Source organism: Octopus bimaculoides, chromosome 19 (assembly GCF_001194135.2).
Source record: "Octopus bimaculoides isolate UCB-OBI-ISO-001 chromosome 19, ASM119413v2, whole genome shotgun sequence".
Lineage (NCBI taxonomy): Eukaryota > Metazoa > Mollusca > Cephalopoda > Octopoda > Octopodidae > Octopus > Octopus bimaculoides.
In genome coordinates, this window is record NC_068999.1 from 23,702,605 (window position 1) to 23,715,875 (window position 13,271).

Below are 13,271 nucleotides of genomic sequence, written 5' to 3' on the forward strand. Positions count from 1 at the left end.
TAGTTTTATAGAAACTTCTTTCAAAAGGCTGAACTATGTAAAATGTTAAAGAAACTTAGTTTCTTGCAATACATACATCAGAAGTAAAATTTTTACAGGAGCTCTTAAAATACTATTGTGGATCCCCAATTTACTATTTTGTTGCATGGACCCCCAAAAATCTTATATGGACACACAGGTGCCATATGGACCCTGGTTGAGATCCACTGTATTTATATAGTAAATGTTTGAGTTGAATACATCTGTTGATTTTGAAAAAAAAAAAAAGATCCTGAATAATTTTACTCTAATGGGGTCATGAGAAAACATATATTAGTGAACATGTTAATATTATAATATGATTATTAATCATTCATTTTACTAATTATGGTGATTCATTTGTTTAGCACCTGAGCCACCAAGAAGAGATCCTTCTACATCTTTATCTTTTAGTAAAGCAAAATCGAAATCTTTTGCAGAAGGAATGGCTGAAATTGGTATGTATAATCTCTCTCTCTCTCTCTTTCTCTCAGAATCATTCTTACATTATTAATTTAATTCTTTAACAAATTGTTACAAAGATTAACAAAAATTTATGAGAAAATAAAAGAGTTACAATGACGAAATGGATGCAGTACCAAGCTCTTAGCTCATTTGTGTTATGTTAGTAATGTGTATAATGTTCTAAACTGGTCACTGAACATATTCAAAACCAGAAACATGGAAGCAGAATAGATTATGGAGTGGTGAGAGGAGGCGGAATGTTGAATTAACTCATAATTGGTATAGTTTGGTGATCTGTTGTTTGAGGACAAATTCTCTTGCATTAAATTAAATGATAGAATTAAGATTTTGTATAGGCACAGGTGTAGCTGTGCAATAAGAAGCTTGCTTCTCAACCACGTGGCACCTTGGGTAAGTGTCTTCTACTATAGCCTCAGTAGATTTGGTAGACAGAAACTGAAAGAAGCCCATTGCATATATAGCTATATATATATATGTACTTGTGTCTGTTTGTCCCTCACCACTGCATGACAACTGATGTTGGTGTATTTACAGCCCCATAACTTAGTGGTTCAGTTTAGAGACTGATAGAATAAGCATCAGGCTTTAAAAAAAAAAAAAGCACTGGGGGTTGATTCATTCGACTAAAAATTTTCTTCAAGATGATGCCTCACCTTGGCTGCAGTATAATGACTGAAACAAGTCTTAGAATTTGTCTCAGAACAATGGTACCCTTATGTTATATTTCTATGGAGGCATACAAGTAGAAAATAAGAATGGCTGTCTGGTTCAGCAGTTTGCTTTGCAACCACGATTCCACAGATTTGATCCCACTGTGAGGCATGTTGGATTCTTTGACTGTAGTCCCAGGTGGACCAATACCTGGTCTTGAGATGGAAACTTTGCAGAAGCCCAGTGTGTATGTGTGCACACGTGCGTGTGCATGTGGGGTCGGTGGACTACCACAGAGTGTAATAGCATAATGCTTTTTATGTTGTTTGGTAAGAAACTAAATATCATTTCAAATTTTGGTTCAATGCTAGTAATTTTGTGAGGAAGGGGTAAGTTGATTACATAAGTACCAGTTGATTACTCAACTGGAACTTATTTCATTGACTTGTGCCTGATAGATTTTGAACTCAGAGCACAGTGAGTCAGAAGAAATTCTGCTAAGCATTTTGTCTAACATTCTAACAATTCTTCCAACTGATCATAGTTTTAGTATATGGTTCCAGTAATTTACAGTGTATCATTGGCCCTAGTGATTTCAGCTTCTGTTTAGTAACCTGCTTCTCTACTTGCAAGCATTATTCTTTATATGGAAAAGAAGTTTTTCCCCATATTTTACTTGTCTACTAATTGCTCATTAACCTGCCTATACTCTATTATCTATGCTACTTCTCTTGTTTCTTTCACTAACAGCAGCAACAAAAAACAAACAAACAAACACAATGCAGCTAGTTTGATAATAGTCCAAGTAGAAAGTCATGTACAAGGGGGTGCTGAAAAGTTCCTGGCTTTAAGAGTATCATAACAGGCCTAGTTGGAGGCCCAACCTTCTGAGTTCTTTTACAGGGCTTAGTAAAACTGAAGGACTGCTGCAATAAGGGTGTGAATCTGAGAGGGGAATATATTCAATAAAATCATAATTAATTGATGCTTCTGTATTTTCTTTTATCCAAAGCCAGGAACTTTTCAACATGCCCTTGTATGAGTGTTCTGACAATGTGCCATATCACCTTATGCACAGTTGGTGATACTGCGATTTTGTTGTCAAACATAGGTTAGTTTCATAGAAATTTCTAGTTTTGAATTGTCAATGACTTACATTAAGTAGGTCAAGTGGCTTTTTTCTTTTCAAGCCACCTGTATTAGAAAGGTTGTGTTGGTAAACTTAAAACAACCTCTTAACATGTGATGAACGTTATAAGAATTATTTGATTTAAATATTTTATTTCTTAATGTAATTTTTATGTAGATTTTTAAAAAAAAACAAAAATTGACTTTGATCTTTCAGAAAAACTGGATCAAACTCTTGCAGAATATGAAGTGTGTGAAAGCCCATCAAAGGAAAATAGTTACGGTTATCAGAATGCAATGAAATCTGAAATAAAAACTGCTTCTATTAGGGCTGCTTATGCTAAAAAACGGCTGTCTAATATTGAAATTGATAACATTTGCTCTATGGAGGCCCCACACAAACCTGATCGTTTAAGCCCCTCAGAAGTGCGCATTAAAAAATATCACAAAAAGACAAGCAGTCTAGAAAAATCTCGGAGTACACCAAATCTTGCTCCTGACATAGATAATGTACAAATTTCTTCAGGAAACAGTTCTTACAGCAGCAATTCCTCTGGACCTTTGAGAAGTCAACAAGCCAAAATGAATGCCAGTCAGATAAATCAGTTGTATCCTGCACCATATCTGGGAAGTCTTTCTCATCCTCCACCAGGAATGGATTTATCTGGTTGTAGACATTCAGTTGCTATTGGATCTTCTGTGCATATCAATTCTTTACCAAGCAGAGGTAAAGCTTACCCAGTTCCTCCACCTGTGGTGTCAAACCATTATAATGTTTCTCCTAAAGAGCATGTTCCTCCTCCTCCACAAGTTATAACAATAAATAAACAGAATGATCAGTCAGTTAATTCTGCAGAAGAATCGACCCAACAGAATTCTTATGAATCAAGTTTCAGACCTGGAACTGTGGCAGTATTTGGTAATAATAAAAAATTAGTTACAAACCAATCTTCAGTCAATCAGGCAAAATCTCATAAACCACAAGATAGTTTGAATAGAAATAAAGCTGCAAGCAACTTCAATTCTAATCTGAATAGTGTAACTAAAACAGTAATTGCAGATGTTCATCACATTGACCAGTCACAAGGTACTCAACACTATTCAAATGGTACACAAGATAAATTCTATGAGCCTCTTCCTGACTATGGATCTGAAGGAGAGGACAACTTACCACGCGATGGCAATGGTAATATTATTTCAGTTGGTTCAAATCTCACTAAAAATAGAATGTCATTGGCAGTACCTCCCTCTTCATCTTCTTCTTCATCTGAGAGTTTCAAGACAGCATCAACTACTCCTTCTTTTCAAAATACTATAGACCCACAAATAATTCCTCCTCCACCTCAATTCTGTCCACCTCCTCCACCTGAATTTTCTCATGCTCCTCCTCCTCCCCCTCCTCCTCCTCCTCCTCCATCTAATCAATTGTGTCCCCTTCCTCCTCCCCCTCCTCAATTCAGTTCTGCTCCTCTTCCTGAATCCCAGGACAGTCAAACAGCAGACCAAGGAAATGAATTACTAAATGAAATTAAACGTGCTGCACAGGAAAGACAGAATCGATGTAAAGATGAAATTCCAGAGAAGACCACACCCAAACCCACTAGTGTCAACTTAACTTCACAAGATAAAAATCAAGCAGAAATTTTACAAGCTGTAGCAAAACGACGTTCAATGCTGGAAAATTCTGATGAAAATGTTGTTGTAAATCAAATTGAAGCCCAAATTCACAAAGCTAAGAAACTACAATATTCTAAGTATTATTTCACTGGCAATAGAATGCAAAAAGTAGTGAAAGAATTACCTGAGGAGAACACATTAGAGGTTGAGGAGAATAAACAGAACACTGAAGAGAACAAACCGGTAGTTAAAGAGAACAAACCGGTAGTTAAAGAGAACAAACTGGTTGTTAAAGATGCTAAAGTAGATGTTAAACAGAAAGGATTAAATGAAGGAAAAATAAACTCAGCTTCTTCAGAAGACAAACCTATATCAAAAGTACTTTTGAAACCTAAGTTGTTGGAAAAATCTACTGACAAGCTGCCAACAGAAAGTAATAGTAATAAGACTACAGAGAAAACACAACAAAATCAAGGTATAAAATCTCTGAACGGTAAAGTAGAACCACATGTAAATGATGATTCCAAGAAAGGTCAAGAAGATTTTCTAATTAAAGCTGAAAAAGCACGTCAGAGGTACCTAAGTCGGAAATCATTAGGTACAAATAATGAAACAGCTGATAAAGCCAACAGAACAGCTACACAAACTGAAATATCTGATAAACCAAACAACATAAATGCACATACTGAAACATCAGAGAAACCAAACAGAATGGCTACACATAGTGATACAACAGATAAACCAAACAGTACAGCTACACATACTGAGACAATAGATAAACCAAACAAAATAGCTATAAATAATGAAAAATCTGACAAACTAAACAGTACAGCTACAAATAATGTCAAATCTGATAAGTCATACAACATAGCTAGAGTTAATGGGAATAAAACATACAACACTAAAAAAGAACCTGAACCTTGTGTAATCAGCCACAAAACTGTGGAGAAAGAAAATAAGATAAACACTGACCAAACCAGGCATGGAATACAGAACAAAAACAATGCATTGATTAAGAGATCGGCCAGTAAGGTTCACATTGAAATAAAACCAGCTCTACATGTTTCACCAAAACCAATTAGTGGTGTGTCCATAAAAGAAAGAATTGCTAATTTACAAAACAACAATGGACTTGCTTCAAATAATTCAAAGGATGGAGTGAAGTTAATAACTGTAAAGGGAGTGACTACAGGTCATTCTAATACTGACCCATCTAATTCTTCAGACTGTTCAACTCCTAGTCAATCTCCATATCATTCCAGTTTTGTTACAATCGTTGCACCACCTCCTGGGTTTTGTGATTCTGACCCAGATGAAAGGGCTACTGATGAGCTTCCATCATACCCTACTTTACAAACTTTACCGGCTCCACTATCTGAGTTATCTATTTCGGTTGATCAGATTGGAGATATACATCCACCAGATGATTCTCTGAGCCTTATCTCTTCTCTTTCAACATTGTCAACACTCTCTACCTCAAGCACAGAACATCCAGTTGACATTGTCCATCCACCACCAACTAGCTTTCAAGATGGTTCTAGCCCTGTATCAACAGATCAAGGTTTTGAAGAATCATTTATAGCAGCACCACATGAATTTAATGAACCACTGAAAAAACACAATATAACAAAACATTCTTATCAAGATAAATCAATTGAAGAGTGGTTGTACATGGATGTTCTTGAGTGGCTTGATAGCTTAAAACTGACACAATATAAAACTAATTTTTCTCATCATTGTATTGATGGTAAAAAATTACTTAACCTTAACAGAAATGATTACTTAATGCTTGGTATTACACAAGTTAGTCATCGACTAAATTTGGAGAAGGCCATCAAAAAAGCTTTACTGACATCAAAAAGCTGTCAGAAAAGCCCAGTGACCAGTAAAATTTCATCATCAAAGTCTCACTGATGTCTTTACCTTATTGAAATGTATGTTGCTGTATATTAAGTCTGTGAATAGTACTGGAATTGAGTTCTGACTGTGATAGAGAAATTCAGGTGACTTGCTTGGTTTCTTACTCGTTATATACTATTCTAGAACTACTGTTATTAACCTACCGTTGAACTCAAGCTAATGTTGGAAATACGAAGCCAAAGCTAATAGATAAAGTTATATCTATTGGGAAATTCTATAAAATGTTGAATTATCTCAACACGCACACACATATAACGTTAGACTGTAGCTTGAATCATTTATGAAAACACAATATATTCTAAAATAGTATTAAAATTTATATAAAACTTCTTTGTTTTTCTACTACAGCGGTTATTAATCCATAATAATCTTCAGGTTTGTTATAATTAACTGATTTACTTTATAAGTAAATTCCTATATTTGAAGTAAAATTTCACAGTTATATTGCAAATCAACTTCTCAATGAACTGTTTTGTTTTTTCTAACTTCCCAATATTGGAACCATAACCCTCACAGTGTATATAATAATGCATTATACAACCAGCACACACACTGGATATTGTTTTTTGACAAATTATTGAATATTAAAAAATATTTTATTTATTATTAAATATAATAAAACTATTAGTTCTATTATATTTATAATCAGTTACTTCACATTTTAAATATTTTATTTAATCTCTATAAATATTCAAGTGATACTGTTAACGAAAATTGCAACCCTTCATTTTAGAAGTCTATTCCATATACCCTTTTAACAGCGCTTCCAAAATAAATATGATCTTGCCCTCTAAAAAATATGTTCGATCTGTAATTGCTTGTTTGTTCAATTTTGGAAGATTTTCCATATGATTTAGAGAAATATCTCTTCATAATCCTTCATTATGTCACTGTTGTTGACATAGAAAGTTTTTAAGTTTCCAATGCTTTCTCTTGCCATAGTTATTTTACTTGAAATTTTTCTGGTGTTGAACGATTTTGTTTTATATCCTCTCAAATTCTCTTGATTCCATTAGAAGATATTTAATTAAATAAAATGTAATCTTATTTCATAAATAAATAAATTAAACACAATTTCCTAAATTTTCATTTTGATTAGTATCAATTAATAATTAATATAAATCGAAATTTTTTTGATACATTTTATTTTTTAGAAGGTTTTATCAATTTAATATTCACAATTCTGTTTTAATTATAACAGCTATATAAGTACATAACAGATATTTTGTATAAAGAAGAGTTTTATAATCTTCAAAACACTAAGACATAAACCAACTATTCTGGTATTCTTAACAAAATTAAAAGTGTAAAGTTGTATAAACTTTCCTTGTTTTATTGAAATTGGAAAATAGCTGAAATTTGTCCTAAGTGATGAGCTGTTTATTTTACAATCTACTTCTTAAAATCACTTCAGTTGATACTCCTAGGAAGTAAGTCATAAAATAAATAACACAATATTAAAAATAATTGACTTCTTTTGACTTTCAAATTTTCTTTTGTTCATCTGTCAAACTAAGGTTTCCTTCATCTTCAACATCAAAATTCTGAAAAAACGAAAACCAAGGTAATATTGAATGATTTTTCAGGCAGAAAAGGTTGTTAAACAACTGTTGCAATTACTGGACAACAAAGTCCATCAGTGTTATATAGTTTAACTGAGAAAATATGATCTATTGGCTATACTATGAGAACTACAATATTGCTCAATGCAAGATATAATGTGTCACTTGTACATATGTATATGTGGCTTCCAAAATCAAATTAAGGGTACTGTTCCCATTGCTGATATTCTCTGTTGGTCAGAACAACAGATAGATATCTCACTAATTTATTTTTCTTTCTGGTTACAAGAGTCAGGATTTGAATTCAGAATGCACAGTCAGAACAGATACTGCAAGGAATCCTGTCTAATGCTCTGACAGTTTCACTAATTCATAGCTATATATATATAAAGGGGTTAAAATCCAAATTGTGTCCTTGTGAAGCACATCTGTGTATTCAAATAATGAAATGTATGTATATGGATGTTTTATTATAAATGAGGCATACATACATACTAGTTGAAATTTCTGGTTAATCATATTTGCAGAATAAGTAAAATATACCGAACTTTCCAGTCTATTAAACACACACATGGTAAGAAGCTTGCTTTCCAACCACATGGTTGCAGTTTCAGTCCCACTGTGTGAATATAAATATGTGTATGCTTGACAACTGGTGTTGGTGTGTTTACATCACCATAATTTAGTGGTTCAGCAAGAGATACCAATAAGAATAAGTACTAGACTTTAAAAAGTCCTGTTCAACTAAAACCTTTCAAAGCAGTGCCCCAGGATAGTTGCAGTCTGCACATGCATAGTGTATGTGATTTGTTTAACTGACCACTTACTGCAGGATGGTGTCCAGTAAAAGCTCCTTACATGACTCTGAGTGTTAAAAAACACCAAGTGCCCTACACCAGATGAGTCACTATCCCACAGCAAATGGGCATTTAAATGAAACACACAGCTTACAGGCAATATTAATCATCTGTTCAATCAAAACAAATCTGGGGATAAACAACATATATTGTATCAAAGGAAGAAAGGCAGTGTTTATTTGTCTTTCCAGAAATTCAATAATAATATTCAGTTTGAACTTTTAAGGTCAGCTGATCAGAAGTGGGCTCTACAGACGAAGGACTGGGTGAAGTGGTTTATAGTAGGGGGAAACAGAAATAGGTTAGGTAAATCAGATAAGTATTAAATTAAAATGGCAGGGGAAAAACGATTGGCTTCTTTATCTAGAAGATAGATTTTATTGGAAAATTGTCCAGAATACAAGTGAGTATGGATAATATTTTGACACACTCCAGTGTAGAAGAATCATGTACAGGATCAGCAGATGGTCTGAGTTGATGAACTTTCTGCTCTGACTAAAAACCCTTATCTTTTATGTTTGTCAAGAGAAATCTTAAGAGATAACAAAACCATTATATTTGGAGGATGTACCAGTGACATGTAAAAGGAACTTGGTACACTGTAAAGTGGTTGGCATAAGGAAGGGCATCCAGCTGTAGAAACCAAAACATACTGGAGCCTGGTGCAGCTCTACAGCTTACCAGTTCCAGTCAAACAGTCCAACCCATGTCAGTATGGAAGACAGATGCTAAATGACGATAATATATAATTGGATAGGTTTCAATGACTGAGTGATTCCATGCATAATGGATAACAAACATATCCAACCCCTGACAGCTTAAAAAATATTTAAACGTTTGTTTTTTAGCTCTGGGCAATGCCTGATAAGTAGACTTATAGTGAAAGACAATCCAGCTATGATCATTCCATTTTTTTTCCATGAATAGTATATAAAATTATGCAGTGAAATTTGATATTTTTAGAACTGACCCTTCCTGTGAGAAAGGGAAATTATTTTTCAGCTAAGAGAGGTTTGGAGTAAAGTAAAGTAGACACAGATTGTATATTAACCCATTAGCATTTAAACTGGCCATATCTGGTCCAAATATTCTGTTTTATGACCAAACCAGCCTCTCACACCTATCATATAGTGTCATTTTAAAAATAAACAATCATATCATCAAAATCCCAAAGGTATGAGATAATGCATGATTAATTCAAAATTATGTGAATAAATAAGTATTACATTAGACAGAATAATTTGAATGCTAAAAGGTTAGATATATATTTAATGAATCACTGATGTAGGTGTGTAGACTGAGGTCACTGAACAGAGGTGACAAAATTAAGTGTAGTGGGTGGGGATTGTGATGTGTCAATGAAAGGAATATAATAGTAATCATGTACAAATACAAATCAATAGACAGTGCTTAATAAAGAGCAGAGCAGTAGTGATAGTTCTGATGAAAATATACATTAGTTGGTTAATGACTAGAATGAAATGAGGTGAGAGAATTGTTTATTAAGGTTTATAGGTATAGGAGTGACAGGTATGATAAGTTACTTTGTTTTGTTCATGAGAATGGAGCAGATTGGTGGCCAGGTAAATTAGAACAGTGAGCTTCAGATTTTCCCTGAATGTGGTGGCAAATACTATGAAAATATTTGAGGAGGCCATTGCCTAAACAGAATTTTATTTTACATTATGTATAGCACATTACTGTGATTAAGTTGTTTACAGTAGATTAAGTTGACAGAAATGCAAAGTTTTGAATGATTTCATTTTAGGATTTTGGCTGTGGTCATGGTGTGTGAAGGTATCAGGCTGGATGGGGTTGTCACTGAGATTTTTTTCTCTTTTAAAGAAGTAGTGAAATAAAAAAATTGGTAAGGTTACAGGGTTGAAGAGTAGAAATTGTAAGCTATGTGTGAATTTTTAATTGGTAGAAGGTAAAAGAAAGGAAATTTGATCTGCAGATGTGGGCATGTCTCAAATGAATCTGGTAGCAAAGTGGGTGGTACTGCCTCCTTGAGGACAGTGGAAAGGTGCAAGGGGGCATTGAAGAAAAATGGAACAATAATGGGGTGGCGAAAAGGGGGTGATGTTTGTAAAAAGAAAGAAAAAAACAATGGATTGATTAGGTTAAGTTTTATTTGTGAAATACAATTATTTTGAATTTGTGGCAAAAAGTGGTCTATATTTGTGGTTTGGTGGTGAGTGGGGGGATTAGGAATGTCGGCTGGGTGCCAAGGGGGCAGCAGCCTGTAAAAGTTTGGAAATCACTGGCATAGATGACAGTTCTGGCTCAGTGAAGTACAGCCATCTGCAGAAATGTTACATCTCTGATTTAGAGTGGAAGTGAAGACTCTTTGCTACACATCAGTGAAGACGGAGGAATTGGGAGATGAAGATAATGGATTTGGTATATGCAGGGTTACATCAAGAATCATTGGAATAATGTACTTGTAAGTATATACAGATAAATGATGCCAATAGTAATAAAGATGTCTTGGCAGAAGTATCAGATACAGTGGAAATTAATACCACTGCAGAGTGAAATGTCTTCATGTAGATAAAACAGTTTACTTCAGCTCTTATAAAAGAGGGAGCATAAGTGCAGTTATCAATTTAGCAATCTTGGAACTTGGAGGTAGGCTCAATGCATTAAGCAAAAATTTAGGCCTTGATATGATCTACAGAGAAATTTACATAGTTAAGTGCCCACTGTTAACCCAGATTTTGTGCAGGTAAAAATTTGTAGAAAAGGAGAAACTGAGCGTGAGAATGAGTTCAACTAAGCTGAGGTTGGGGTAGTGCTGGGTTGGAATAGGATAAGGCAGTATTTTAAAACTGATAGGTTGCCATTACACGGGACAAATGTAAATAGAGATTTCAAGTCTATGGTAAAAAGGAAGTTTTGAGAATTTAGGGGCAAATGAGACAGTATTGATGAGGTTTAGAACATAGTTGGTATTATTAATGTAATGATGTACCTTAGACTACATAATCCAATGTGTTCTAGCAGTTTAATAGATAATGGTTTCTGATATTTGCACAAATAAAACAAAGTACAGCCAACCACCATACATTGTTAGTAAAACGTACCAGCCTTTCACTAAGTATTGTAAGTGTTTATAGAGTTGTAAGAAGACAAAATTGGCAGAGCTGTTAGAGCATTGGATAGAATGCTTCATCTTTATTCCAACTTTACCTTACATCCTTTCAGGAGCAGTAAAAAAAAAAGTACCTATCCTGGGCAGCAGACAAACAGAACTGTAAACATGTTGGATAGGATGCCTTATTGATACACTGGACAAAATTTCATCCATCTTTAATTCTGAATTCAAATTCTGTCAAAATCAACCTTACCTTTTATCCTTTCAAGGTTGATGAAATAAGTACCAGCTGAGAATTGGGGTTGGTGTAATTGACTAACCACGCCCCTAAAATTTCAGGCTTAATGCTTATTGTAGAAAGACTTATTTACTTTATTGCTCAAATATTTTTTCTCTCAACTCAGTCAAAAGCACAGAAATATTTATTGTATAAATTTGAGAGAGCTAGATTGCATGTAATTTGAAATAATCTAAACTGCATTTCTTTCTCTAAAGATAACTTAAGAAATGCATATGGAATCAAAACTAAAATAATGTGAAATTGAGAGTAGTAACTAACAGAATGTATAAGAAACAGATGTTCCTCCAGGCACCAAGCTGCACAAATTAACTTCTTACTATTAGTTCCATTTTAGTTTTGTGTAATTATTGTTATGATTCAATTTCTAAATACTTTATCATTTATTTAAAACAGAAATTCTCTAGATTCTTTGCAATATCTAGCTCTACTGGAGTTAAATTTGCATATCATGCTTCTACTAGAAGTGTTGCTAACAAAAAATTCATGTGAGCCATTTACATTTATCCCCTACAAAAAAAAAAAAAAAGCAGCCTTCTTTTCTAATCAAAATAAATCATTTTAATTTTGAAATATTCTAATTATCTTACCTCCAGTTCTCTCATCACTTTATCAAGAAAGTCAGTTGTGTTTAGTTTATATCCAACTGCAGCTTCAATTGCATCTGTAAAAAGCTAAAAAATAAAAAAAGCAATAAGATTCTGAGTTTAAGATGTAGAAAAATTGCTTTTACACAGAAATGTTATTTTGGGAATATTAAGGGCCTTCCTCTTATTATTATTATCACCATCATCATCATTAATACACTGGACAAAATGCTTAGCAGCATTTCATCCATCCTTATGCTCTGAGTTCAAATTCTGCCAAAGTCAACTTTACCTTTTAGTTGTGGGGTGGAATTGATAAAATAAGTACCGATTGAGCACTGGGGTTGATGTAATTGCCTAACCCCATCCCTCCAAAAATTTCAGGCCTTATACCTATAGTAGAAAGAATGGGAGTGTACCAAATATGAGAGCCTTCTGCAGGATTGCAGGGAGAATGGATGGCAGGTATGGCTTTTCCCAGTTGAGGCTGGCTTTTGGGGATTCCCTGTTCAGTCGGCATGGAGGATACTTACAGCCACTGGAATGAGAGGAAAGGAGCAAAGGGTGGCTGTGCACAGGATGGGAGAAGCAGCTTAAAGAGCTTCTAGTTGGCTTTGGAGCAAGAATGAGGAGTTAAGCTGGAAGCCAAGAGGAGCAGTGACTTGGCCACCTCTGCTGACCCACCAATGGGAGGGTGTTATGGTTCAGGGTTGAAACACCCAATGAACATTGAATACCATCTGTTCCTCCTGGCTAAAGTTCTGTTCACTTTGGTGAATGGAAAAAGCACCTCCTTATGGTGTTATTAACATATTATTATTATTATTATTATTATTATTATTATTATTATTATTATTAGTGCTTCTCATAGTGTAAAAATGTCTTTTCCATCTCTCTCTGAAACATAACTTTATTTAAGCACTATCAAGTGAAAATTTTTTGGAGAGTGCCTGGTGTAAAATTTTATCTGAAAACAATTTACCCCAATACCTAGGAGTAGACCCGCCCCCACTCCTCAGATGGATTGCTTTTATATACTTTATTCATACT

The 13,271-nt window shown here is 34.2% G+C and overlaps 2 protein-coding genes across 4 annotated transcripts in view; one reads left to right on the forward strand and one right to left on the reverse strand.

The window, feature by feature from the left end:
- Positions 1 to 7,287, forward strand: part of LOC106873101 (protein shank) — a 152,164-nt gene extending 144,877 nt beyond the window's left edge. For all 3 annotated transcript variants that reach the window (XM_014920328.2, XM_014920327.2, XM_014920329.2), the window contains 2 exons: positions 387 to 476; positions 2,501 to 7,287. In XM_014920328.2, the coding sequence (XP_014775814.1) occupies positions 387 to 476; positions 2,501 to 5,814 (3,404 nt within the window). In that variant the 3' untranslated portion in view covers positions 5,815 to 7,287. The remainder of the gene's footprint in view (positions 1 to 386; positions 477 to 2,500) is intronic.
- LOC106873102 (rab-like protein 2A) overlaps positions 7,229 to 13,271 on the reverse strand; it is a 112,827-nt gene continuing 106,784 nt past the window's right edge. Inside the window, exons 7-8 of the mRNA XM_014920330.2 lie at positions 12,225 to 12,308; positions 7,229 to 7,364 (exon numbers count right to left, since the gene is read on the reverse strand). Coding sequence (XP_014775816.1) covers positions 7,305 to 7,364; positions 12,225 to 12,308 — 144 coding nt within the window. The 3' untranslated portion in view covers positions 7,229 to 7,304. The remainder of the gene's footprint in view (positions 7,365 to 12,224; positions 12,309 to 13,271) is intronic.